At 32.3% G+C, this 22,332-nt stretch overlaps 1 protein-coding gene across 7 annotated transcripts in view; it reads right to left on the minus strand.

Moving 5' to 3' along the window:
* Nucleotides 1-10,947: 10,947 nt before the first annotated feature.
* The window catches only part of LOC139098018 (3',5'-cyclic-AMP phosphodiesterase-like), a 91,348-nt gene continuing 79,963 nt past the window's right edge, over nt 10,948-22,332 (minus strand). For all 7 annotated transcript variants that reach the window (XM_070650124.1, XM_070650125.1, XM_070650119.1 and 4 more), the window contains 5 exons: nt 20,898-21,162; nt 19,531-19,645; nt 19,351-19,469; nt 18,769-19,163; nt 10,948-16,718 (listed from right to left, as the gene is read on the minus strand). In XM_070650124.1, the coding sequence (XP_070506225.1) occupies nt 16,599-16,718; nt 18,769-19,163; nt 19,351-19,469; nt 19,531-19,645; nt 20,898-21,162 (1,014 nt within the window). In that variant the 3' untranslated portion in view covers nt 10,948-16,598. The remainder of the gene's footprint in view (nt 16,719-18,768; nt 19,164-19,350; nt 19,470-19,530; nt 19,646-20,897; nt 21,163-22,332) is intronic.

Raw genomic sequence — 22,332 nt, forward strand, 5'->3', positions numbered from 1 at the left:
CTGACTAATGCAATGGAAGCTTTCAACTCGTTTAACTGCTTTTTCGCTCTATCTTGCTCATACCTTCGTATGTTTTTGGAATAAATATAATACGTACATACACAGCACGTTGTTCGTTCTTTTTTTTTGCTTTTTGCTTTTGTTTTGAATGTTTCGTGCGTAAACAATAATACAGGAACGAGACAGACGGAGTTGGTCGAGCGTCAACATCATTCAAGAAGTAAAGTAAGAAGCAAATAAGTGCAGCTTACACAGTTGTGTGAGTGTTTAAAACGATCTCATTTAGGCTTACGATTCTCGTCACATGGAGGCGCTGCTGACATACATAAGTAATAACTACAATCACATGTGATATTCATTTATTGAGAAAAAAGCTACCGAAATGAATGAAAATGTGACATATCATTTTTATTGCATGACATACATCATGAGGAACTTGCGTTCTCAACCAAATTTTCTCATAAATAATCATAATGTGCTACTTGTATTTTTGTCTTATTTACTCGTGCGTGATCAAGTCAATTTGGATATGAAACATTTATTGGGTATCTTTGGATGTATATTACTTAAGAGTAATTGGGTAAGAGATTTTTTTATGCTCATTAATTAGGTAGGATTCATAGATTTTGGATTGATATCCCTTTTCTATGCTTTCGAGTTAGAAGAGTGAATAAGATTAAGTGAGCGATTTCTGAGGAGACGACAAGTTTTTCATTTGATTTGTTTGTAGGTCAAGTTCTAAGAACGAATAATGGTAATGTAATGAGAATAGTTCTACTTACTTGCTTTATTGACCTATAAGATCAAATAAGATTCATGACTTCCCTTATATTGGAATTCAATCGGGATCTATTACTGGCTTACATCAGCCAACCATCAAATGAAATACTCCCTTTATTAACAGCTTCCTTCCAAGAGTTTTTTGATCATCCAGGATGAACAGTTCTACAGAAGGAAACTCTCATTATGACAGTATTTGTAGGATTTGTGGTGTCGTTAACGGAAACGGAGAATGACTCGTTATTTGGGAAGATTAATGATGATCGTTTGCCATTTAGAAACCCTAGATAATTGATATTCTTAGAACTAGACATACAACTTGTCAAATAAGACCCCCATCTACTCCAAGTCTAAGTTTTTTTTTATTAGGATGACTTAGAGTCCTTATGAAATAACTCAAATCTTTACTAAATCATAGTTCAGTTGGTGATCTAACAGATAAACTAACAGATAACAGATAACGAATAACAGATCCCGAGTGGGACTTGAACCCACGTTCTACGAATTCCGGTAGCATGTTCCTATCACTGAGCTATCAGGAGTTACTTGACTATGTGGCAATGTGTCATATATAAATTATTCATTTTCTGCCACTTGACTCGCAATGATATTCCGTTGATAGACCATTACTGGAATCTCATTACAATACATTATTTTAAGATTAACTGCTTAACTTGACTCCAGCCCAGTGATGAGCTACCTTTTTTATCGACTCAAAGCTTGATGGTAAGCCTTTACCGAAGCCACTAAAGTGCCGAGCTAACAGGCTGCCCACCACTGTTCTAACCATTCCGGTTATAAATATTAAAGAAATTAAGTATTTATAAAAAAATCCAAAAACACCTTCCGCCTTATAATAAGCACGTCATAGCTTACAATTGCTATATCTTCCGTACACAACAATTTTCATTGAGAACAATCCAACATCTTTAACATCTGATTCTTTCACGTTATGGTTGAGCAATTTTCTGTCATCATTTTGATTCAAAGTCCACTCAAGATACATCCAAAAAAAAAAATATTATTATGAAAAAAAAAATTCTTCTTTAAAATGCTTTGATCTTTAGTATTGCCCTTGAGTTTTGTTTTTAAGTCCAAAACATTTTTGGGTACATAGAATTAAATGTTTTGGAATGTCTTGAGATCCCTTTAAATTGATAAGAAATTTTTGTCAAATGAAAAAAAAAGGCGCCCGATACCTTTTTGCTGATATGAAATGTGCGCTGAAGCTTTATTCTTTATTGAGTGACTTTTTTTTTATTTTCATACAATTTTAATGATTTATAAGCAATGATGACGATGCTGTAAAGTGATCTATTTACCTCATAAAATGTCACTCAATGTCTTACCATGTACATATAGGTTTTTACATGTCTTATTATATGTGTAAGAAAAAATTGACATAAATAAAAATTTTATGATTATTGCTTTAGGATGTGAACTTTTGAGGTTGGGTGAATAAAGCGCACATTCAGTTGAGGTACTATATTAGCTGTTTTTGTACTATGTTTTGCGACTTACTGTTAAATCGTTTTTAACTGGGAGGTCGCTGAACATTTTGAGTATTTCAACCAAAGTTGTTAGATAGGTGCCTGTGGGTAGGTGCCTAGTTGTATCATAGTAGCTTTTGACTTTGTCTAGGAATTGTCTATTGAAAAACTATTGTCTTCGGCTAGGTAGTGTCTTTGTCTAGATTTTGTCTTTGACTAGGAAAGCCTACAAGAAGACAAAATTTGTTTGCCTTTCATTAGGCAATGCCTGTGATAGATTTTTGTCTTTTATAGCAAATCGATTGGTGACAACTCTGATTTCAATTTTAAAAGTGTAAAAAAAGGCAAAATATGCATGCTTTCAGTCTTGTACGCAGGAAATCCAAACCTGAGCTAGTTGTCCGAACCCTAGTATTTTTGCACTAAATAAGACACTAATCCAGTGGTTAACAACCTTGCATCCGTCATCATACACCTCAGCTATAGAAAAATTATTGCGGCCAATCATGACAACCAAAATTTTATGTGGTCCACTAGTGTGCTGCGTCACATAGTTTGCCCACCACTGCACTATACATTTGTCTAATTGAAGACACTTATCCAAGCTTCAGTTACTGTTAAGTGGAATTATTGATCAAAAATCCGACTCCGGGCTGGCGTGATCCTGACATTGTTCTAGATTTGATTTCAATCCAGCACCATGCAAGAATCACATCGATCTGGTGCCGGAAATTTTGATAGACTCAATAACTGACTTATGGTGTTCGGGTCGATGTCCAGTTCTACCGTACATTCGAGTAAGATTTTGTTTCTCACTTCATAAAGCACCCACACCCGCAACTCAGCTTCATCCTCATTAGTTACGCCACTTTTCAAATGAAAACATTGTTGCTGAACATTCTGCTTCAAGTTAACAACATGCAACGAACAAGAAAACTTACATATTTTATGACAATCCGATAGTCTATTGAGTACACCTAGATAATGTTTTAAATAAACTCATAAACATAAAATGTAAAAACTCAACAAAACCTGCTAAATGTCTGAAACAAACAGCTTGAGAAGAGGAAGACGAAGAAGAAGACAAATGAAACAACTTTCTTGATTATTATTTATAAAGACATTTATTTTTCTCGTAATTTGTTTGGTTTTTTTTTGTTTGTTGTTTGCTTGCCATAACAATAATCAGGAAAAATATTCTTTTTTTTTTTTTTTGTTTAAATTTGACACAACAAATTAATCAATTTTTTCATAATATTGGTAAATGAAAAAAATAATTACACACTTTAACGCAAATTAAATTATTTTTTTATAAATTTTTATTTTTTTTTCTCAGTTTCTCTTTTCGATTTTTTCAATTTTTTATTTATTCTTTTTTTTTAAATATTTTATTTATTTATTTCAATTTTTTAATTTGTTTAATTTAATTTTTTGTTAACGAAAACAAATTGATATTCTCATCATTCTGTCTGTATGTGTGTATATTAATATATTGCTTGTCTTAATTAATTAATGAGACAAATGTTATCGTATTATCAAATTTCCTTTTTTTATAAAACTCAAAACACGTGCATGTGAAAAATTTAAATTTTCTTTTTAATTTTTTGTTACTTAAGGATAATTTTCATCTCTCTTGTTCCTATCAAAACACTTTTTTTGTCAAAAAATCTTATTTTTTTTGTAATTTGGGGATCGTTCATAAATGATGGTATTGAAAATTTAGATTTTTGGATTCAAATTGGTTGTCATTTTGTTTTATGCCACATTTAAACAAGCTTACTTAACTTTATTTAACATTTTTTAAGGTTGGATGGGTTCAGGGGTTTAATAAATTTGCGCTATTTTATATGGAACTTCAATTTTTTTTAGAAATGCAAGATTTTTTGGTGTCTAGCGTCATTTGCTCTGAAAAAATCTGAGTCCTGTCAAGCGTGACTCTGACTCTAAGCCAGATTCAATGAAATCCGGCCATAAAACAGAATCAACTCGGCTTATGACCGGCATTTTGTCCATTTTCACCCAAGTGTCTACTAAAACTCTTCCTTAATCAATGCCAACACTGCTAGCTTGCTATCTGGTAAATTAACAAAGTTAATCAGCTTAGTAAACTAGCTTCTAAAATAGTAAGCTGGAGAATAACTAGCCCTCAAAATGACAAGTTGACTACCACCAATACCCTCAATTTCATCTTTTGTGGAAGAAAACTTATCGACAGACATTTGATCTAAGAATCTAATTTTTCAATACACATCACTTATGAAAATTCCCCCATTGTATAATCCAAAAATTTTTGATGAACATTGTTAGTGGTGAATCTTGTGCTGATGGATGTTTTCTTAAATTGCTTAGACAGATTTCTTAATGACTTTCGAGTCTTTATTGATAATTTTTTATCAAGCACAATTTGATATGCATACATGTGTGTAAGGATGGAGGCTAAGAATGAACCTTTTACATCAATCCATTTGCTTTTATCAAGAATCACAAATTATGAGTGATTTTACATGTATTTTGCGTCTGTAAGTGTCGAAACAGCTATGAAAATACACAAACTTCCAGATTTTTGTCACTTCCTTCAAGTACAATCAAGAACAACAAAAAAAAGTTTAATGACCTATGAGACCAAACTTTGATAAATTCCTTTTCACGTCACATGCTCATAGGAATATCAATGCTGAAATAACATTTCAAGTCTAAATGCGAACCTCCTTTCAGCAAAATGTCAATTTATTTGTAAATTACCATAGGGAGTCAACAAAAAGGAAAGGGTTTTTTTTTGATGGAAAAAAATCCGATTAAATACATTAACATGCTGAGTACAAACATCGATCTTCTTTGCTTTAATGACTCCTTTGCATGACAAAGTTTTTGCATGAATGAAATATGCTTTTGGCTGCGATGGAAATGAATCAATTTTAATTGACACACATTGGATTTTCTCTGTTATGGGGGCTGTTCATAAGTTAGGTAACGGTCTTTGGGAAGAGCTCCGTCACCTTAAGACCCCCGCTCTTAGATGGCAGGGTGTAATGTTTGAGATTTTGCTCCAAAACGGTGGTTTGTTGCATGAAGTTCAATTTTCTGCGCTCCGTAATTACTGAACAGTCCCAATCCCCTTCTTGAAGTCATAAAATGGACATTCAATGCGTCATTTTGAAAGGCATAGAGATCTGCAATCTATAGTCATGACTAAATGACTTTTGTGCAACAAACTGATACAATTTGTTGCCAAAGCTGACAAATCTAAAAGCAAGTCACACAAACTTGATTTCATAGTCCAGCAAAAATACATTTTAGAAATCCATTCAGTTCAATAATTTTCTCACAGATGTAACAAGCTTTAAAACAACCTTGCATTTATGAATTGAATCTATGATTATGGATGATGGATCGATCAAAATGTTTTTTTTTTTTTTTTTTAATAGAAATTAGTTCAAGGTCGTTAAAATCGATTTTTGTTGGCTGTAAAATGAGTTCCGTGATTAACGGTAAGTACTTGAGAATGTAAAATGAGCTGAATTTTTTGTTTAATTAGGGAAGTTTGATGCTGTTGATTGAGTTGGGTAGGAGAAATTGCTAGACAAAAGTCAAAGGCAAGTATTGGACTGTCTGTCATCATTTATTAATATATATGGTTTTGAACAGCTTTAAAGATGCTCTTTGGTTTGCGGTCAGTTATAACCAAATATATTCATAGTCACTTGAATGCATAAAACCGCAGACCTAAACCATGTTTGTTTTAAATCAAAGACATAGATTCATAAATGACATCAGAAAAGGAATTTAATTTGCATATCCTGTGTTCCTACATATTCCTTTAAATTATCAAAAAAAGCACTCATTTCTAGGCATGTAATATGAAGCACTTGACAGAATTCTTCATTTTCAAATGAATTTATATGACTTCAATAAAGACTTTTCCTGAAACTTCCAACGAAAAGCTTCTTAAGAACTTTATTCACATTTGTATCATTTACATTTACATGCCGTGTAGGCTTTGTCTTGAATTTGATTCTATTTTGAATTAAAGCATCGCATTAGTAACCCAGTAACATTGAAAATCAGGTAATTACAGCATTGATGCCGAACAGCACACTGTACTTGGAAGAGAACCGACTAGGGGTCGGCTAAAAAATTGACTTGAGTCGACTAGGGAACCGATTAGAGTCGGCCAGATGTCGACTAAGGATCGGCTGGAGTCGCCATTTTAAGCATTAAATAGAAAATTGCTCTGAAGGAACTAAGACTAGAGTTTTCTATCCAGAGATTGAGTTGTATGGAATCTTGGGATCAATTTCGAGATTCAGTACATTTTAACCCCGAATAGTAGAATATGTTCTATTAGGAAATCGACTAGGGATCGGCTATGGGTCGGTTAAATCGCCGTATTAACCGTAAGACACGAGGTTGTTCTGAAGAAATTATGACAAATGTTTTCAATACTGGGATGGAGTTGTATATCCACGTACCCAGTCTCTGATGGTCGACCTTGATTTCGAACCAAATTTTACGACGAAAAATCCAATTCATAAAATTGTGCAGCTCGGGATTGATTCAGATTATCGTAATTTGATCGTTAATAACAATATTAAATAACTCGATAGTACTTGAAGTTATTTGCATGATTGCATACCAAATTGTGGCTATATATAACTCTATTTGCACCAGAAAAACCACTAACATAGTTCATGCTTTGAGCTTCAATTTGAATAAAAAATTAAACAAAATCAATAAATAATTTTTCCTTGAATTTTTTTAATTTTAACTTATTTTATATTTCCTGATCATTTTCATTTCTCAAAAATAAATAAATATGTTGACTGATTAAATATCGAATAAAAATTCAGCAATTTTTCATCATTTTTTCTTTTTATTACACACATTAAGTCAATTTATGATTTACTGATAACAAAAATTATTATTTCCTTTTTTTTTTTTAAATATATTTCTTGACGTCCTGCGCCACCAAAAAAATTATTATATTTTTTATAGACGTTCTCACGACTTTTTTTGTTAAATTTTTACGAATCTACAATCTCATTCGTCCTCATATTATTATAGCAGTGACTAAAAGTCATCATAATCTTCAATACATCTCTTTTCATTTCATTTTTAAAAATTTTTTGTCTTAAAATCGTCTAGAAATGAATTTTTTTTTATTATTATTATTATTTTTATGTGCTGTTGTTTATTGATTTTGGTGTGTGCTTGGGATGGGTATTTAACTTTTTTAATGTGTGTTCATTTCTTACTAATCATAATTCAAGCATTGGATGGAGACTTCATGAATTGGAAAGAATTTTTTATTTACTAAGTTTGTGACAGTCATTGACTTCGTGAATTGAAAGTTTATTTGATTGCTTCCAAAACGTGTTTAAATTTTTGAGGGGGTTTTGGGGTGGGAAATGTCATTGAATCTTAATTTATAATGGTTTTGAGAATTTTTGAGGTTAGATCTTATTGAGTTCATTTCTATGGAGGGTTCTTTGGAATTTTCTAGAATTTAAAGCTTATAATTTGAACTTTATAGCTTTGTATATTAAAGCATTGAATTCTACGATATCTTGACAAAGTAGAATGTGGAGTATCTATTGCTGTATTTTTGATCTCGCAACTGATAATGAGCAGACTCATTTAATATCATCTGCACATATGTATTGTTTGTTCTGGACAAGTTCGGAATAATGTCCAACTAAACCTTTCAGCTAAGTTTATTATAGAAACAATAGTTTGATTCCCGAGTGGACAACTTGATATAATGTGCAGTTAAAATTTGTCATTTGCTCTGGAAAAATGTACCATTACTCGACTGTAGCTTTAGTTATTCATTTGACACTATGTCAAGTTGTCCACTCGTTATTTCTTTAAAGTTCAACTCTCTGGTTGAAATCTCTAGAAAATCAATCGATCTTGTAAAAATTTGCAAATTTAGCAGTTTTATGGTGATCTTCACTGACAAGTTCAAACATACCAAGAGTTTGCTCAAAGAGTATGAGCAGGGTTGTTGCAACATAATCTGTTTTACAGAATGTGTACACAAACGTCACACACTTCATGTGAACAGGGAAAAATTTGTGGATATGTGTGGTAATTGTGTGGATATATGTATGTGGATATTCATACATTTTCCACACATATCTACACATTTTTACATGTGACATTTTTTCAAAACACACCAGATTCTCCTTTTAACAACCCTGAGTATGAGCTGTATGATACTCTATGAGCATAAAAAGTAAGTCTGACTTTGTAGATGTCAAGAGATTCCGAGAACAACCAAATAACTCAATAAAAGCTGGAGTTATAGATGATATTACACTTGGTATCTGGAATTGCCCAATGGTAATCGGTGATAAAGCTAACTTTAGGCGAAATCTTTAGCAAGTGGATCAGAATTGATCTTTAGAGGCAGTAAGATAAGTAAGTAAATATGGCCATCAAAAAAGTACCTTAAGAGCAGCCTCACTGATTGAAATGAGTACATAATCTCTAAATATAGTAAGATCATAAATAATGAGTCTAGTCACTGTATGAGAGCACTATATGAGCTCAGTCACGTCACAAAGAACATTCCAACGTTCTTCACTTTTAGATCAACAATCTGATAAACTTCACAAATTCGATTAAACTATCACAAAAGAAATGCATTTAAAAACTTTTGAGTATCTCCTTAAAATTTCTCAAATTCATGAAGCATCCACGATACTTTCTTACATTATTGTTCATGGACGTAACTAATTTATTTGTTTGTAGCTGGTTTTTCTTGTTACTTCAACAATATATTGTTAAAATCTAAGGAAAATTAATGTCAAGTTAAAGAAAAATAATTTTTTTTTGGTGAAAATCGGTAAATAACATCATTTGTGTGTAGTTTGTATGTAAGTGTTTTGTGTGTTTTTTTAGTTATTTTTTTGCTAAAAGCAAAGAAAGAGAAAATTAATAGTAAATTGGCATCAACTTTTTTCATAACATCTAGCCTGACTGTCTAAAAGTTTTTTTTATTTATTTTTTAATTTTACTTTTTTTTACTTTTCATCTAAAAAAGAAGGAAAAATGAAATAAGAATCAAAATTATACATCACGCATATTAAGCATCATCGATGATCCGATGATGTTGGTTAAGCCAAAAAGTTTGTCTAAGAAAATTATTAATTTATTTTCAAAAAACCAAAAATAAGGAAAATTCTAAGTTTTTCATTTTAATTCATCTACAACATTTTGCAGTTTTTTAATATAGAAGCATTTTTCAAGTCACATAGATTTTTTTTTACTTATAATATTTTTCATTAATTAATTTATTTTTTTTTTTTCATTTTTTAAGTGAAGCACCTCATCAATCAATCAATCCTTAATCCTTTAAATGTTACTTGTTGATGAAAAATTAAAAATGGAAGAATTTTGACAACAAAATGCAATTTTTTTTTTTTATTTTTTTTTCTTGACTGTTAAAACACTTATCCTGTATCCTAATTGCTGATTATTTCATTAATATCACTAAATTTCTAAAATCTTTTAATATGTTTTTTTTTTCTCATTTATTTTTATTAGTTTTTTAGTTATGTTTTTTTTTTTTGTAGATTAGGGAATTTGGTTCTTAATGGTAATTTTGCTATTTGTATCTAGGGACAAACTTAGAGTGTTGCATGTTCTAGTGCTTGTTGTCTTAGTATTATACAATTTACCAAAAATGAACAATACTTTTTTGGAATATCTATTGTTTAAATCAGATTTACCTCTCACCTGAGGCTGGATTTCACTGGAACTGGCCTGGCCATTCAGATAGATTCAATTCGAGCTCTAAATGGACCTAATGTGTATGTATACCATAAGTTCACAATCGGACAGTACATATGATTAGAATAAAGCTAATACTTGACACTAGAAGCCATCTGGTAGCATCATAAAAGCCACATCTGTGCGGACTTTGTTCTAATTAATACCAAATAGGCAATCGTATGGCTAGTTCTAAAGGTTTTTCGTCCACTCGAGATTCTGACCAATAAGCTTCCATATGGACATTTTAGTGTTCTTCAGTCAACTTTTCGATACATAGGAATAGTCTTTTTTGCATAGGGAGCCTGTTTCAAGCCATTATAAGAAGAGTTAATCGATTAAAATCTTGGTATTTAATGGTCATCATATTATCAAAGAGATTAGTGATTTTAACAATTTTTCATCACTTGACAGTAATTTAGTTTGCCAGCCTTCAAGCCAATCAACAGATTTACCATTAAGAAATCATTTCCCAAAGATGCAATCAAATGTTATTCTGGCATTTCCATGTAAAATATAAATATGAAGAAGAATATTTTTGTTTAGCGTTATTTTAATGTATTTATGTGTACGTAATTCTAATTCTTTTTTTTTTCCTCATGTTTCTTATGTATTTCTTATGAAAGGCGTGAAATATGTCTAATATTTTTATGTTTATTTACCAATTTTTTTTTTATATTTTCAATTTTTTTTTGTTTTTTTGTATCTAAAGCTCTCAAATTCTTCCATCAAATTTAATAAATTTTATTATTTATATTTTCATCTAAAAATCTTTTTTTTTCAAATTTTTTATGCTGTTTTGTTCGCATTTTTTGTATTTTACATTCCATTAATTCCTACAAATCAGGGCTTTGAAGGGTCTTTTGAATTTAAACAACAATTTTTTTTTTATTTTTGTATATTAAAAATTTTTCCCTTCCATTTCCAGCGGCAACCCAATCGTGATTTAAGCTTTTTTTTTCTAACAAAGAATAAATGAAATGAGATTTTTAATGGCTAGATAAAGCTTCTCTCTTTTCATAGAATTTTGAAGAGTTTTTATAGACGCTGAATGATAACGAAAAAGGAACTCGAAAATGTAAACAACTTCATTCCTACTTATCTACATAAATATAATAAAATCAACTCAATCTGATATCTATTTACGTCGCTATTATAGCTAAAGTGCGTTTTTTTTTTATTAAAATTAAAATTATAAAGGCAACTTAAGTTGTTATATAAGCTCATTAATGTAAACAAGCTTTTCGAGATTTTAACATAAATCAATTTGAATTTTCTTTAATGACTTTTTATGAATCTACTGTTGTTGAAGTGCCTTTAAATTGCTCATTAAAAATCTGTTTTATGAAATATTGTCTTGAAAGCTGTACAAGTTCGTGAATTTTGCATAATCCTTGATGTTTTTTCGTTAGACACAAGGGGTGATTGTTTTGTGGTTTGCTGCTTTTTTTGGCATTTTTACTGATTATACCCGAACATACAACAAGCATACTCACAAAATTTGAGCATATCCAATTCTTTTAATTGAGTTTACCCATGAGAAGGCTCATTTAGGTGAGAATAGACATTGTCTGATAGGGATATGAAACATTCAGATTTAATTGAACTTAAATTTTAATGACCAAATTCAGATTAAATCTTTTTGATATTGCAATGTTATCAGTTGATGTCTTTTTCTCAATATTAAGTCCTACCATTTAGAATACAAGGTTGCGATCAAGTTTGTGAGACTAATAAGTCAGAATTTGATCAATTTTGGATATTTCCTGAGCAGTACAATGGGGGTAATTGCAGAAATGGATCGAAATCAGCCATCATGTCAACTTTGTATCTTAATACGATTTTTTGCGGTGACCTAACAAACACGTTGTGCTATTCGAATGATCAACTGGTTGTCTAATTGAGAATTCTTATGATGGTGTCATTAAAAGTTGTCGATTAACAGAACACTAGATAATTACTTCTTCGAGTCACTACAGCTGTGACTGACTATCGATTAAATAGATATCAAAGGCTACGAACAGCACACCATGTTAGCTAGAGCACCGCTGTATAGCCTTATTAACGGCAAAAAGCAAAGTTTCGAGTAGCTCAATATAGCAGCCAATTCATCACTACATCGTCGTGTTTACAACAAGACGTGTGAGTGCTCTTACGGCTACTTGAAGGTTGATTTCGTAAAACAGAAATTTTCAGTTTTGTAGTGAATTAAGCGGTTTTCTACTAGAATTTTCAATCCCAAAATTCAGTACATTTTGATCCTTAATATTATATTTGGATTTGAATTTTCCCCACTTTCATTGATGACATCTTAAAGAGCATTCATCCCTTGTCTAACGAAAAAACATTCAATTCATCGAAAACATTTGAACCATTTTTTGAGACTGAGACGCTAAAGTAAAAACCACAAAAAAAATTTTATTGTAATAAAATAAATAAATTTTCATTTTAAAATGAATGAAAATAAAAAAGTTACTAAAGTAACGGAAAGCCCTGTAAACAAAATCTTAATTCCACTTCAAGTTCAAGAGATATTTAAGTTATTTCTCATATGTATTCTCTAATTCTCCCCCGCGAGGAAAAACTTTTTCATTATTTTTAAATATAATTTATTATGTCAATTTTTATATTCTTCATAAATTCAAAAGAAATTCTTTTTTTTTATTTTATTCTGCCCCGATTTCCTCTAAAAAAAGAGCTTGCGCGATATTTTTTTTGTATTACAATATTTTTATTTATTTTTTTTTTCTTATTTTTCTCCTCCTCTTAAACATTTAAATTTATGTTAAAACTTTCCATCATTTTCATTATGGTTTAAATTTCAATTAGAATAGAGACTAGCTACGACGATTCACTTTTTTATTATTATTATATATGATGATTTATGTATTGAAATATGAAATAACAAAAAAAAAAAGTTAAACAGATTTTCATTTTCACAATTAATGCACCGATTTTCATCTAAAAGTTTGTTTTAAAAATAAGATTCAAGTACTTTTTTTTCATATCATTATCATCATTATTCATTATTATCATTATCATTATCATAAATAAATTTTTACTGTCCTTTCATGTATGTCGGGAGGGGGTCTTGTGGAAGTTAAAGTGCACATTCAAGTGTGAATAGCAAAGTTGAGTTTAGATAATAAAATTGGTAAGTTTTAGGTCATGTTGTTCATTTATATCATGATTCAGATTAGAATGGATATTAGGATGTCGAGCTTAATGTAGCTGAATCTGTCAGTGCGAGGATAAGTTCTTTGTGGCCGAATGGTTAGAATGGAAACAGAACGGAAATCTGAAACACTCTCTTCTATGAGAATGTGGGTTCGATTCTCATTAGAGGCTCATCTCAATTATTACCATAAAGTAGTGATTAATCTCGACCAAAACGACATAAGCACACGATATAAGGATCATGACATTTTCAATAACTTTTGGAGACAAACTAGTATGCCGTGGTACACAGGTTGCCCACTACTGATATATAGTTGACGATATGACATGGATTATCACGATGCACGCGATATAATGCAATATCATCTACATTGACAATTCTTAAGATTATTCAGAATACTTCTTTGCATCCTTATTGCGTTACAATCGTAGATAGCTGCCTCCCATCACTCTTCCATAAAACGAAGGAAATAAGTAACCAACCCCTAACATTTACTGTTAATTGTTAGAGCAACTATACTCTTTAACGTAAAATAATGTGTTTACTCCCAATATTGCCTCATACTTTAACAGGCACAAAGAATATACTTTCATATTACAGAATGCCCGGTCATTCTGATGATGATGGTCATGACCACTAGGAAACTAAAAAGTGATATCTTTGCCTGTTAGGGATACACCCCCATATATGCAAAGATCGTTCACCTTGAATATACAAGATAAGAATATGCAAGATCCTTACTCTGCCTACACTCTTTGCCCTCCTGGTGTCACTTTCAAATAGTCCACATTTCCCAAAAACTCATCCTCTTCCACTCTTTAATCATTAAACTCAGAATCAACACATTAATGTCCAGCTTCCTCCATAAGTGCTTGCATTAAATATTAAACAAATCGTTTTCGGTATTTAAACATCAAAGAATATTTTTTTAAAAGCAGCATGAAACAGCATTTAAGAGTAAATCACTGCCTTTTCAAAGAGAAAAAAAAATCACAGAGAGATTTTTTGAGGATCAATTAACGGAAAGTGGCTCATTTATTGATGTTAATAATGTCGGCTTATGGCTAGAGTATTCGTGAAAATTATGCCTGAATGGACTGAAATGCGTTATGGCTAGTTGATGAAAAGGCTTGATGTTCTATTCGGCTTTATAGACAGTGTCTGATGGGATTATTCATTTGATATGAAACGCAGAGAGGGGATGGATCAAGGGTATGCTTCCCCAAAATCAGGGTTCTGAAAGGTTTTCAATTAGTCTTGTGGATCCCGGTTCCGACATCGAGAAACCTTAGTCAAAAAGTCGATTTTTCGCGTTACTTAACGGATCTTATAAGACGGTTCTGAGAAAATGTCAGTTAGATGCAGATAAGGCCAGCAATAGAGCCTAATGAACAGCCTCTTGTATAGAAATCTAGACTCCTCAATTGAGCATGGCTCCAGTAAGTAAGTAAGTAAAGGATGATTAATCAAATAGCTCAATTTTCATTCCAAATTCTAAAAACATATCATATAACATAAATTTGAATTTTGTCGCTATTTTTATGATTTATGTAAAATTAATCATAGCGATATTACGAAAGCTTGTAATCCTTCGTCAACTTGACAAAACGTAAAAAATATCATAAAGATGATGTCAACATAAACATTTCCTCATGATACCAATTTTATTTTCTATCCAACTGTGCTAAGCACATCGAAATTTGTAATTTAAATTCACAGTTTTTTTCCCCCTCCACATTTTTACTATCAACTTTCCTTAATTCATTCATGCTCTCATTTGTTTTTTCAGGCAGAGAAATATTATTAAGTGGCATTTATGTTGTAAAATGGCCTTCAAAAAATGTAATGAAAATAAATCTCATCAAATTTAAATATGTTGAATTTACTACACAATAAATTCTGAAAATATCAACAATATTTGATAATTCTGTACTAAGTCGATAGGTAGATTTAGGGGAATCGTTTGCTTGTTATGTAATGCTGTTAATTGTAATAGGGGAGAGGGGTTCCCTATGCCGAACTAGGTCCAGGTCTCAGCCCGGGCTAATTCACTTTCTTGGTATTGGTGTCGGTGTCGGTCTCAGTCTCAGTCTCAGTCTCAGTCTCAGTTTTAGTCTCAGTTCAAGACTCAGACTCAGACTCAGACTCAGACTCGGACTCAGACTCAGACTCAGTCTCAGACTAAGACTCAGTCTCAGACTCAGACTCGATCTGGGTTCTTTGTCTCGGTTCTATGTCTCGATTCTTTGTCTAGGTTCTCTGTCTAGGTTCTCCGTCTCAGTTCTCTGTCTTGGTTCTCTGTCTAGGTTCTCTGTCTAGGTTCTCTGTCTAGGTTCTCTGTCTAGGTTCTCTGTCTAGATTCTCTGTCTAGGTTCTCCGTCTCAGTTCTCTGTCTTGGTTCTCTGTCTAGGTTCTCTGTCTAGGTTCTCTGTCTAGGTTCTCTGTCTAGGTTCTCTGTCTAGATTCTCTGTCTAGGTTCTCCGTCTCAGTTCTCTGTCTTGGTTCTCTGTCTAGATTTTCTGTCTAGGTTCTCTGTCTTGGTTCTCTGTCTAGGTTCTCTGTCTAGGTTCTCTGTCTAGATTCTCTGTCTAGGTTCTCTGTCTCGGTCTTTGTCTCGGTCTAGGTATCTGTTCCGGTTTTGGTTTCTGCCTGGTTCTCTGTATCTGTCCTGATCCCAGCCTTGATCTCGGTCCTGGTCTCAATCTCGTTCTTGGGAAATTGTCGAGAACTGAAAATCTCCAGAACCTTTGGGAAGAAGAGGTGGGTCAGGAAAGGTTGGGCAGAAAAGGTGAATCGATTTCCTCGCGTTACGTAACATGTAAACGACCCCCAAATCAGGAACAAAATGATGAATAAATAAATAAAAAAATAGTGCACAAAATATTCATTACATAAATTTCATTTCTTTTGCTTCTATATTTGATATACAATATAATATGTTACGTTTTGTGCAATGGCATAACCATATAATAAATATAATAATAATACATAATGATGCTTCACCAGGAAACGTAAATATAAGAGAAACAGACAAAAAAAGCTTTAATAATTTTTCTTGTATGTATATTATGTATAATATTTAATTCATTTTCGTGTGTTGCGTGTGTAATAAACCACCAGGATTTATTACATTTTCAACATAACAACCAGTACAAAAGCTGGCTGCTTTATGGTTAGATATTAAATGAACAAAAAAAAAATATATGTGTGTATATAGATATTATAATCTCCATCTTTATGTAGACTGAATATAAATCTTATTTTCAAATGATTTTTTTTTATCTCTTGTGCAAAAAATGGTGATTAAAGAAAAAGAGAGAGAGAGAAAGAGATATGATATAAAAAAAAAGTATAAAGCATTGCCACAAGTGGACATTTTACTCATCATCAGCTTCCTCTGCTATATCTTCGGGATGGGACGAACTAGCGTGAGCTTCATCGTCATTCTCATCGTTCCCATCGTCGTTATCTGAGTTACTTTCTTCTTCTAAAGTTACCTAGATATTAAAAAAAATATAACATTGTAATAAAGTCAACAAGTAGGAAATGTCATTTGGTGTATAAAGCGCATTTTTGTAAAAAAAATTCTAAACAAGCTTTAAATTAATTCTATGTAAGCTGATTTTTTGTGTCAACAAAAGTTTAAGTGATAAGCGGATAGAATTTAAATGCTACAGCAAGTTTACTAAGTTCTTTGTGGCATTTTGGACAAGATTTTCATGTCTGTTTTCATCAAATTGTTAAATCTACAAAATAATCATAGATAATCTGTAATTTTTCCAGGTATTAAGGCTTGTTGAACAAAAAAAAATCAATGAAATCTGTTCAGTTTTGATGTCGAAAAAAACTGCGGAAAATGGTTCGGGAAATTGATGATTTCCGTACAATTTTTGAATCCAAAATTATTCTTGTTTTTTTTTTGTAGATTGTTAAGGGAACTGAGTAAGGTAAAATATGGTAATGTTGAGAATCTTTATAAATAACGTATTCATGTCTTATTTGGCAATTTGAAGTTGCTGTGTCGATAAAAAGCTTGAAATTCGTAATTAGGTCGGCAGATATCACACAAATATTCAAATTGGGAATTTTACAAAAAGGACCTTCCTAGTTCCACCCAGAAGTTAAAAAATCAATCAAATCTTTATTGTACAAATTAAACGTATTGAAATTTTATTGTTTGAACATCATTTACTCCTATTCAACCCCTAAATAAGTCAATAGCTACATGTCATAAAAACATGAAAATTGCAAAACTTCAATGCTTCCAAATTTCAAAATGTATAGATTTCTCAATCCTCTAATACAATGTTTCTGAAGCTTTTTGGAACACAATACAGTAAACCACAAACAAAACTAAGAATCTGTACAAGCTTTGTGTTGTGGCCCTTAACAGAGTCAGATGGAAGGCCTTTTGTAATAACCTAGGCTTCAAGTCGGAGCATGGTTCCAGTAAGTAAGTAAGTACAGTAAACCACAAATCTTGTGCAATTTTGATGTGTTAATACATATTTTACATAACAATTGAATGCTATGGCGACAGATGTGCATGTCGTGTAGCATACTTTAAAAAGCACTGCTCTTTCTGTTGAGCATCATGAATCTAATTGTTGATATTTGATTCTACAGATTTAGAGTCATTCAAAATTGCAGAACATCAAAATTTGACATTGATGAACACAAAAGTCTCAATATTCTTGCCCTTAAAAAATTCTATTGAGTTTTATATTTAAGCCCATAGCCAGAAATTTTACATGTTAGGGTTTTGCAATTTTCTACAGAGATTTTTTGAATGTCCTGTACAAATGATTGTCCTGTTTCAATCCCTAGCGAAATGAAGAAATTCCTCAAATTTCCCATTGTAGACCCCAAAAACCCTTATTGACTATGCCCCTGATCAAATAACTCCTCTAATTTGATTGTTAAATGCTATAACGAGCCGTTCGCTTTTTAGTTTTGAAGTCTATTTAACCAGAAAGGTCCGCGATTTTGTAAAAGCTAAAGCATAAGACATATTTAGCAAGTATTTTCATTTGCGTATAGTAAGTTAAAGTTTCGATTTTATCACTGAAATCAATATTCTTTCTCTTTTTCACAAGAGGATAAATTCAGCGAGCCTTAATTCTGGAATAACAAAAAACAGCAACACGTAAAACAGTCAAACCAAAGTAATTCTGGATACTGCAACAATTCTTGACAAAGAAAAAAGTCATTGGATCAAACTTCAAACAGGATTTATCATGTATATCACTGTAATTGAGGATATTGATGAATTATGTCATAAGATAGAGTATAGGTACCGTATTCCTGGAAAGGACCAACACTAAAGTTAATGGTAATAATGGTAATGCGAAAGCCAACATCTACTGTTTATTATTAAGCTAAGCTTTTATTTAATTAAAACTACTAGCATAAATATACAACTAACCAAAACTGAACACAATTTCTACATAAATTTGTTTTTTATACAAAAATGCGCTAGAAAAAGAATTAAGGTTGTCACCAACTGTCCGTGTCGTGTCTCTTCATCTATTTTCCATTATTACTTACTTGAAAGCGTATTTTATCATCATCCATTTCGGTTGGTGATGGTGGTATCAGACTTTGATAATAATCACGATTCTCTTCGAGCATATCGAGTATATCTTGTGCATCCGGATGTACAAGATCAGCCCATGTCTCCCACAATGGATGTACAATATAATCAATAAATCCAACTTGTGATTTTTCAACAGTTGAATTATGTCGATCACACATTGGACTTATATCCATACCAGCCGCACGTTCCTTATCGCCCTGCAAAAAGAACTCTTCCATCAGTAATGACACCCAGCGTCGATACAATGGTAACGGCTTTGTTGGATTGCTTAAATCAGCACAATGCACCAAGTTTTCCAGCACCTGAATGCGATCAGTATAATTATCCAATAAGAGTACACCAGATCCTGATTTTTTGGATGTCCAACAATAAAAGAAATAGAAAAATTCATGAGTCATTTTATGTCACAAGTCATTACATAAATCAACAATAAAATATCAAATGTCACCAGCTGAATAAGTTATGACTTATTTCACTTGAAACTCATTCAATTTTAAATTGAAAGATTTAATCAGCAGCAGCAAATGTCTTACCAGCAACTTTTTTCGTTTCAACCATTGTCTTTAAATCTGCTAGCAATGACATATGCTTTGACATGTCAGTTGACAAAACCATATCGATTACCATTTTACGCAACGTCTGACGTTGTTTTCTGTTTTGAAAAAAAAAGGAAGTAAGTATTAAAGTCAATGACATCTTATAAATGGACTTACTTTTGAAGATTCTGAAAGATATCACATTCCTCATTTTGCAGTAATTTAAAGGCAACGGCTAAGTGATGATTTTCGAGCACAGACTCATCATTATACATTATTGCCAGCTCAGAGCCTTTTTTATGATGTTTTATTTATTTATTTATGATGTTGGTTGTGTTTCATGAAATGAGAAGGAAATGGTAACAAAGATAATGGAAAATTAATACAATTTGGCTATTGGAAATTGGTCATGTCGGAATGGGGACATAAAATTTATATATTTTTTTTTTCAATTTTTCAAGCGAATTCACAGAGAATAAAATTGTGAATTTACAGCATATGGAGCTGATATTGTGGCTAACCGAATGACACTTGAATTAAATTGCTTAATGTGTGCAGGATGGCTTTAAGATTGTAGTACAATTTAATGTACTTAGATGAGGGATTGTTGCAAAATTTGAAATTTAAACGACTGAATGGACAAGAATGTTTTAGAACTATGTAAATATCAACAGGATATAAACTTGCCAATAACTAGCCCTTACAGGCAAAGACCGCTTTTAGGTATCGTAGTGGTGTTTCTGCAACATGAAAGCATAATCTTTGCCTGTTAGTGATATGCAATCTTTTATTTTTCACAGCACATCCGATAAGCCTCGACACACAGGTTGCCCACCATTGGGCTAGTTGCTACGTGTATTGGCTCACCCAGAATTCATCAAAAACTTAATTTATACTTTAAGGAGTATCAATATCAAAAATTTGGAATGAATCTTCTTCATTTAGGTCAAGTTTTAAGCAACTTAAAAGCAACAGGGAATAACTGTCGGGGTTATTGGCCTTTACAGATTTTACAAAGCTACGGTTAATCAGACGTTTCAAAATTGTTGCATTTTCAGCAAAAGATTCACAATACACAAACTTGTCATAATACCAGTAATAATAAGCATATTTTTGCAGGATAAGAAGAATTTGTGCTTACAAAAATCCACATTTATGACAATTTATTACTACAGCACAGAGTTGACATCTGGAGAAGGACGAAACTTGACAAAGGGGCATCGATAGAAAGTAGCAACCTGTGCAGTGTTCTTCAGCCTGCGGAAAGAGGAAGGTAGAAAACTGCACACAGACTATATGCAGAAGGCGGCAATCTACGAAAAGAATCATTGGCTGAAAGTAGCAACTTGCATAAGGGGACACCTGCGGAAGCCGTGATTCGGTGAGCTTTAGCCGATTATTTCTATCTGCATTGCCAACTCTGCTCCACCTCACAAATTCCAGAAAGATTAGCCAAAGCCTTAACATTTTGACTGAATTTTCCGCTTACATCAAAATCTCCCCCCTAAAAAAATGTTCATCATATAAAAACGTAAGAAGCTTACTCGAATTGATAAGAAATTGATTTGTTAGACCAGGATGATCAACATCATGAATACAAGCAGCAAACAATGCAGCACAAATCTCCAATGGTGTAAAGACATTTTCTAATGCTGGCGTATTGAGAAGAACATTGCAACTTTGCGTCACATCAGCAGCATGTAATGAATTATGAAATGGATTGTCTTTGACATAATGATCCTCCAATGTACTCATAAATGCGAGAAAAACTTTGGCCGGCACCATAAGCGTATTGAGTAGTTCACGCTCCTGAAAAAAGATCAAAAATTAAAAAAATTATGAAATATGTCAAATTAAACAGCGAGACGTTTCTATTTCTTGAAGTATATCCAAAAAAAATTTTCCACCTCATATATTTTGAGCAATGATAATCATGGCGAGCATGAAAATTTATAGCACTTTTATACATTTTTCTTTTTTTTTTCGTTCTCATCTCACTCATTCGAATAATAAAATATCAAGGTCTCATGAGATTTTATTTTTGAAAGAAATTAATAAGCATGTACATATATATTTTTTCTCTTAACAAGATGACAAACAAGTGGATGGAAAGTGAAAATGAAAAAGTTTTTTTGGTATTCATTCCACTCATTTTCAGTGTTCTAGTATGTTCTCTGGATTGTCTGGTTTGGAAGGTTTTTGTTTTTGGTTTGTCGGACTGTTTGAGTGGTTTTTGTACTTTTTTATAAGACACAAATTTCTACGGTTCGTTAAAAACTTCTGGCCTCCAGTCTTGGACCAACTATAAGGCAGAGTTGGCAGGACTCCAATGTGGAGGCGCCTCCATGAAAAAAGTGGAGTTCATTGGAATCCAGACTCAAAAAAAAAAATGGAGTCGAACTCCATAGATTCTGGACTTTTTGAACTTTTGGAGTCCGGACTCCAAAGTCGTGCCATCTATGCTAAAAGGTACATTCGAAAACAGCATTCCAGCAATCCTTGATTATTATATACATAACTCGGAAACATGGAAATCGATCTAAAGATACGAAGAAGCACTATCTTCTAAAGACTTGCACTACGAGCAACTTGTCATAATGACAGAAACTTTGCCAGCTACTCCAGAATTCTAAATAAAATTACAGTTCCTTGAACTTAGTTTTAATTGCTGATGGACATGTCTGAAGATGTACACAAGATGACTCAGCATTTAAAGTTATAGTCAAGATTAAATATGCATATAAGGACGTAAAAGGCATTATCATCTTTAAAAGGCAGATATTATCCAAGCTTTGTGTCGATTTTAGACGTTCTATATGCGTGACAAGTCCCATTCTTTCCAAGCTAAAGCATCGCTAATAGTTAAAGAGGCAGCTTTTGGGTACCGTATCGCTATTTCTGTGTCATGAAAGAATATTCTGTGTCTGTTAGGGTAGGTTCCTAATAAAAAATCCGGAAACATTACTTGTAGGGATTTCA

This window comes from Chironomus tepperi, unplaced genomic scaffold (assembly GCF_022539635.2).
Source record: "Chironomus tepperi strain 1889 unplaced genomic scaffold, CSIRO-AGI_Ctep_v1 contig_445, whole genome shotgun sequence".
Lineage (NCBI taxonomy): Eukaryota > Metazoa > Arthropoda > Insecta > Diptera > Chironomidae > Chironomus > Chironomus tepperi.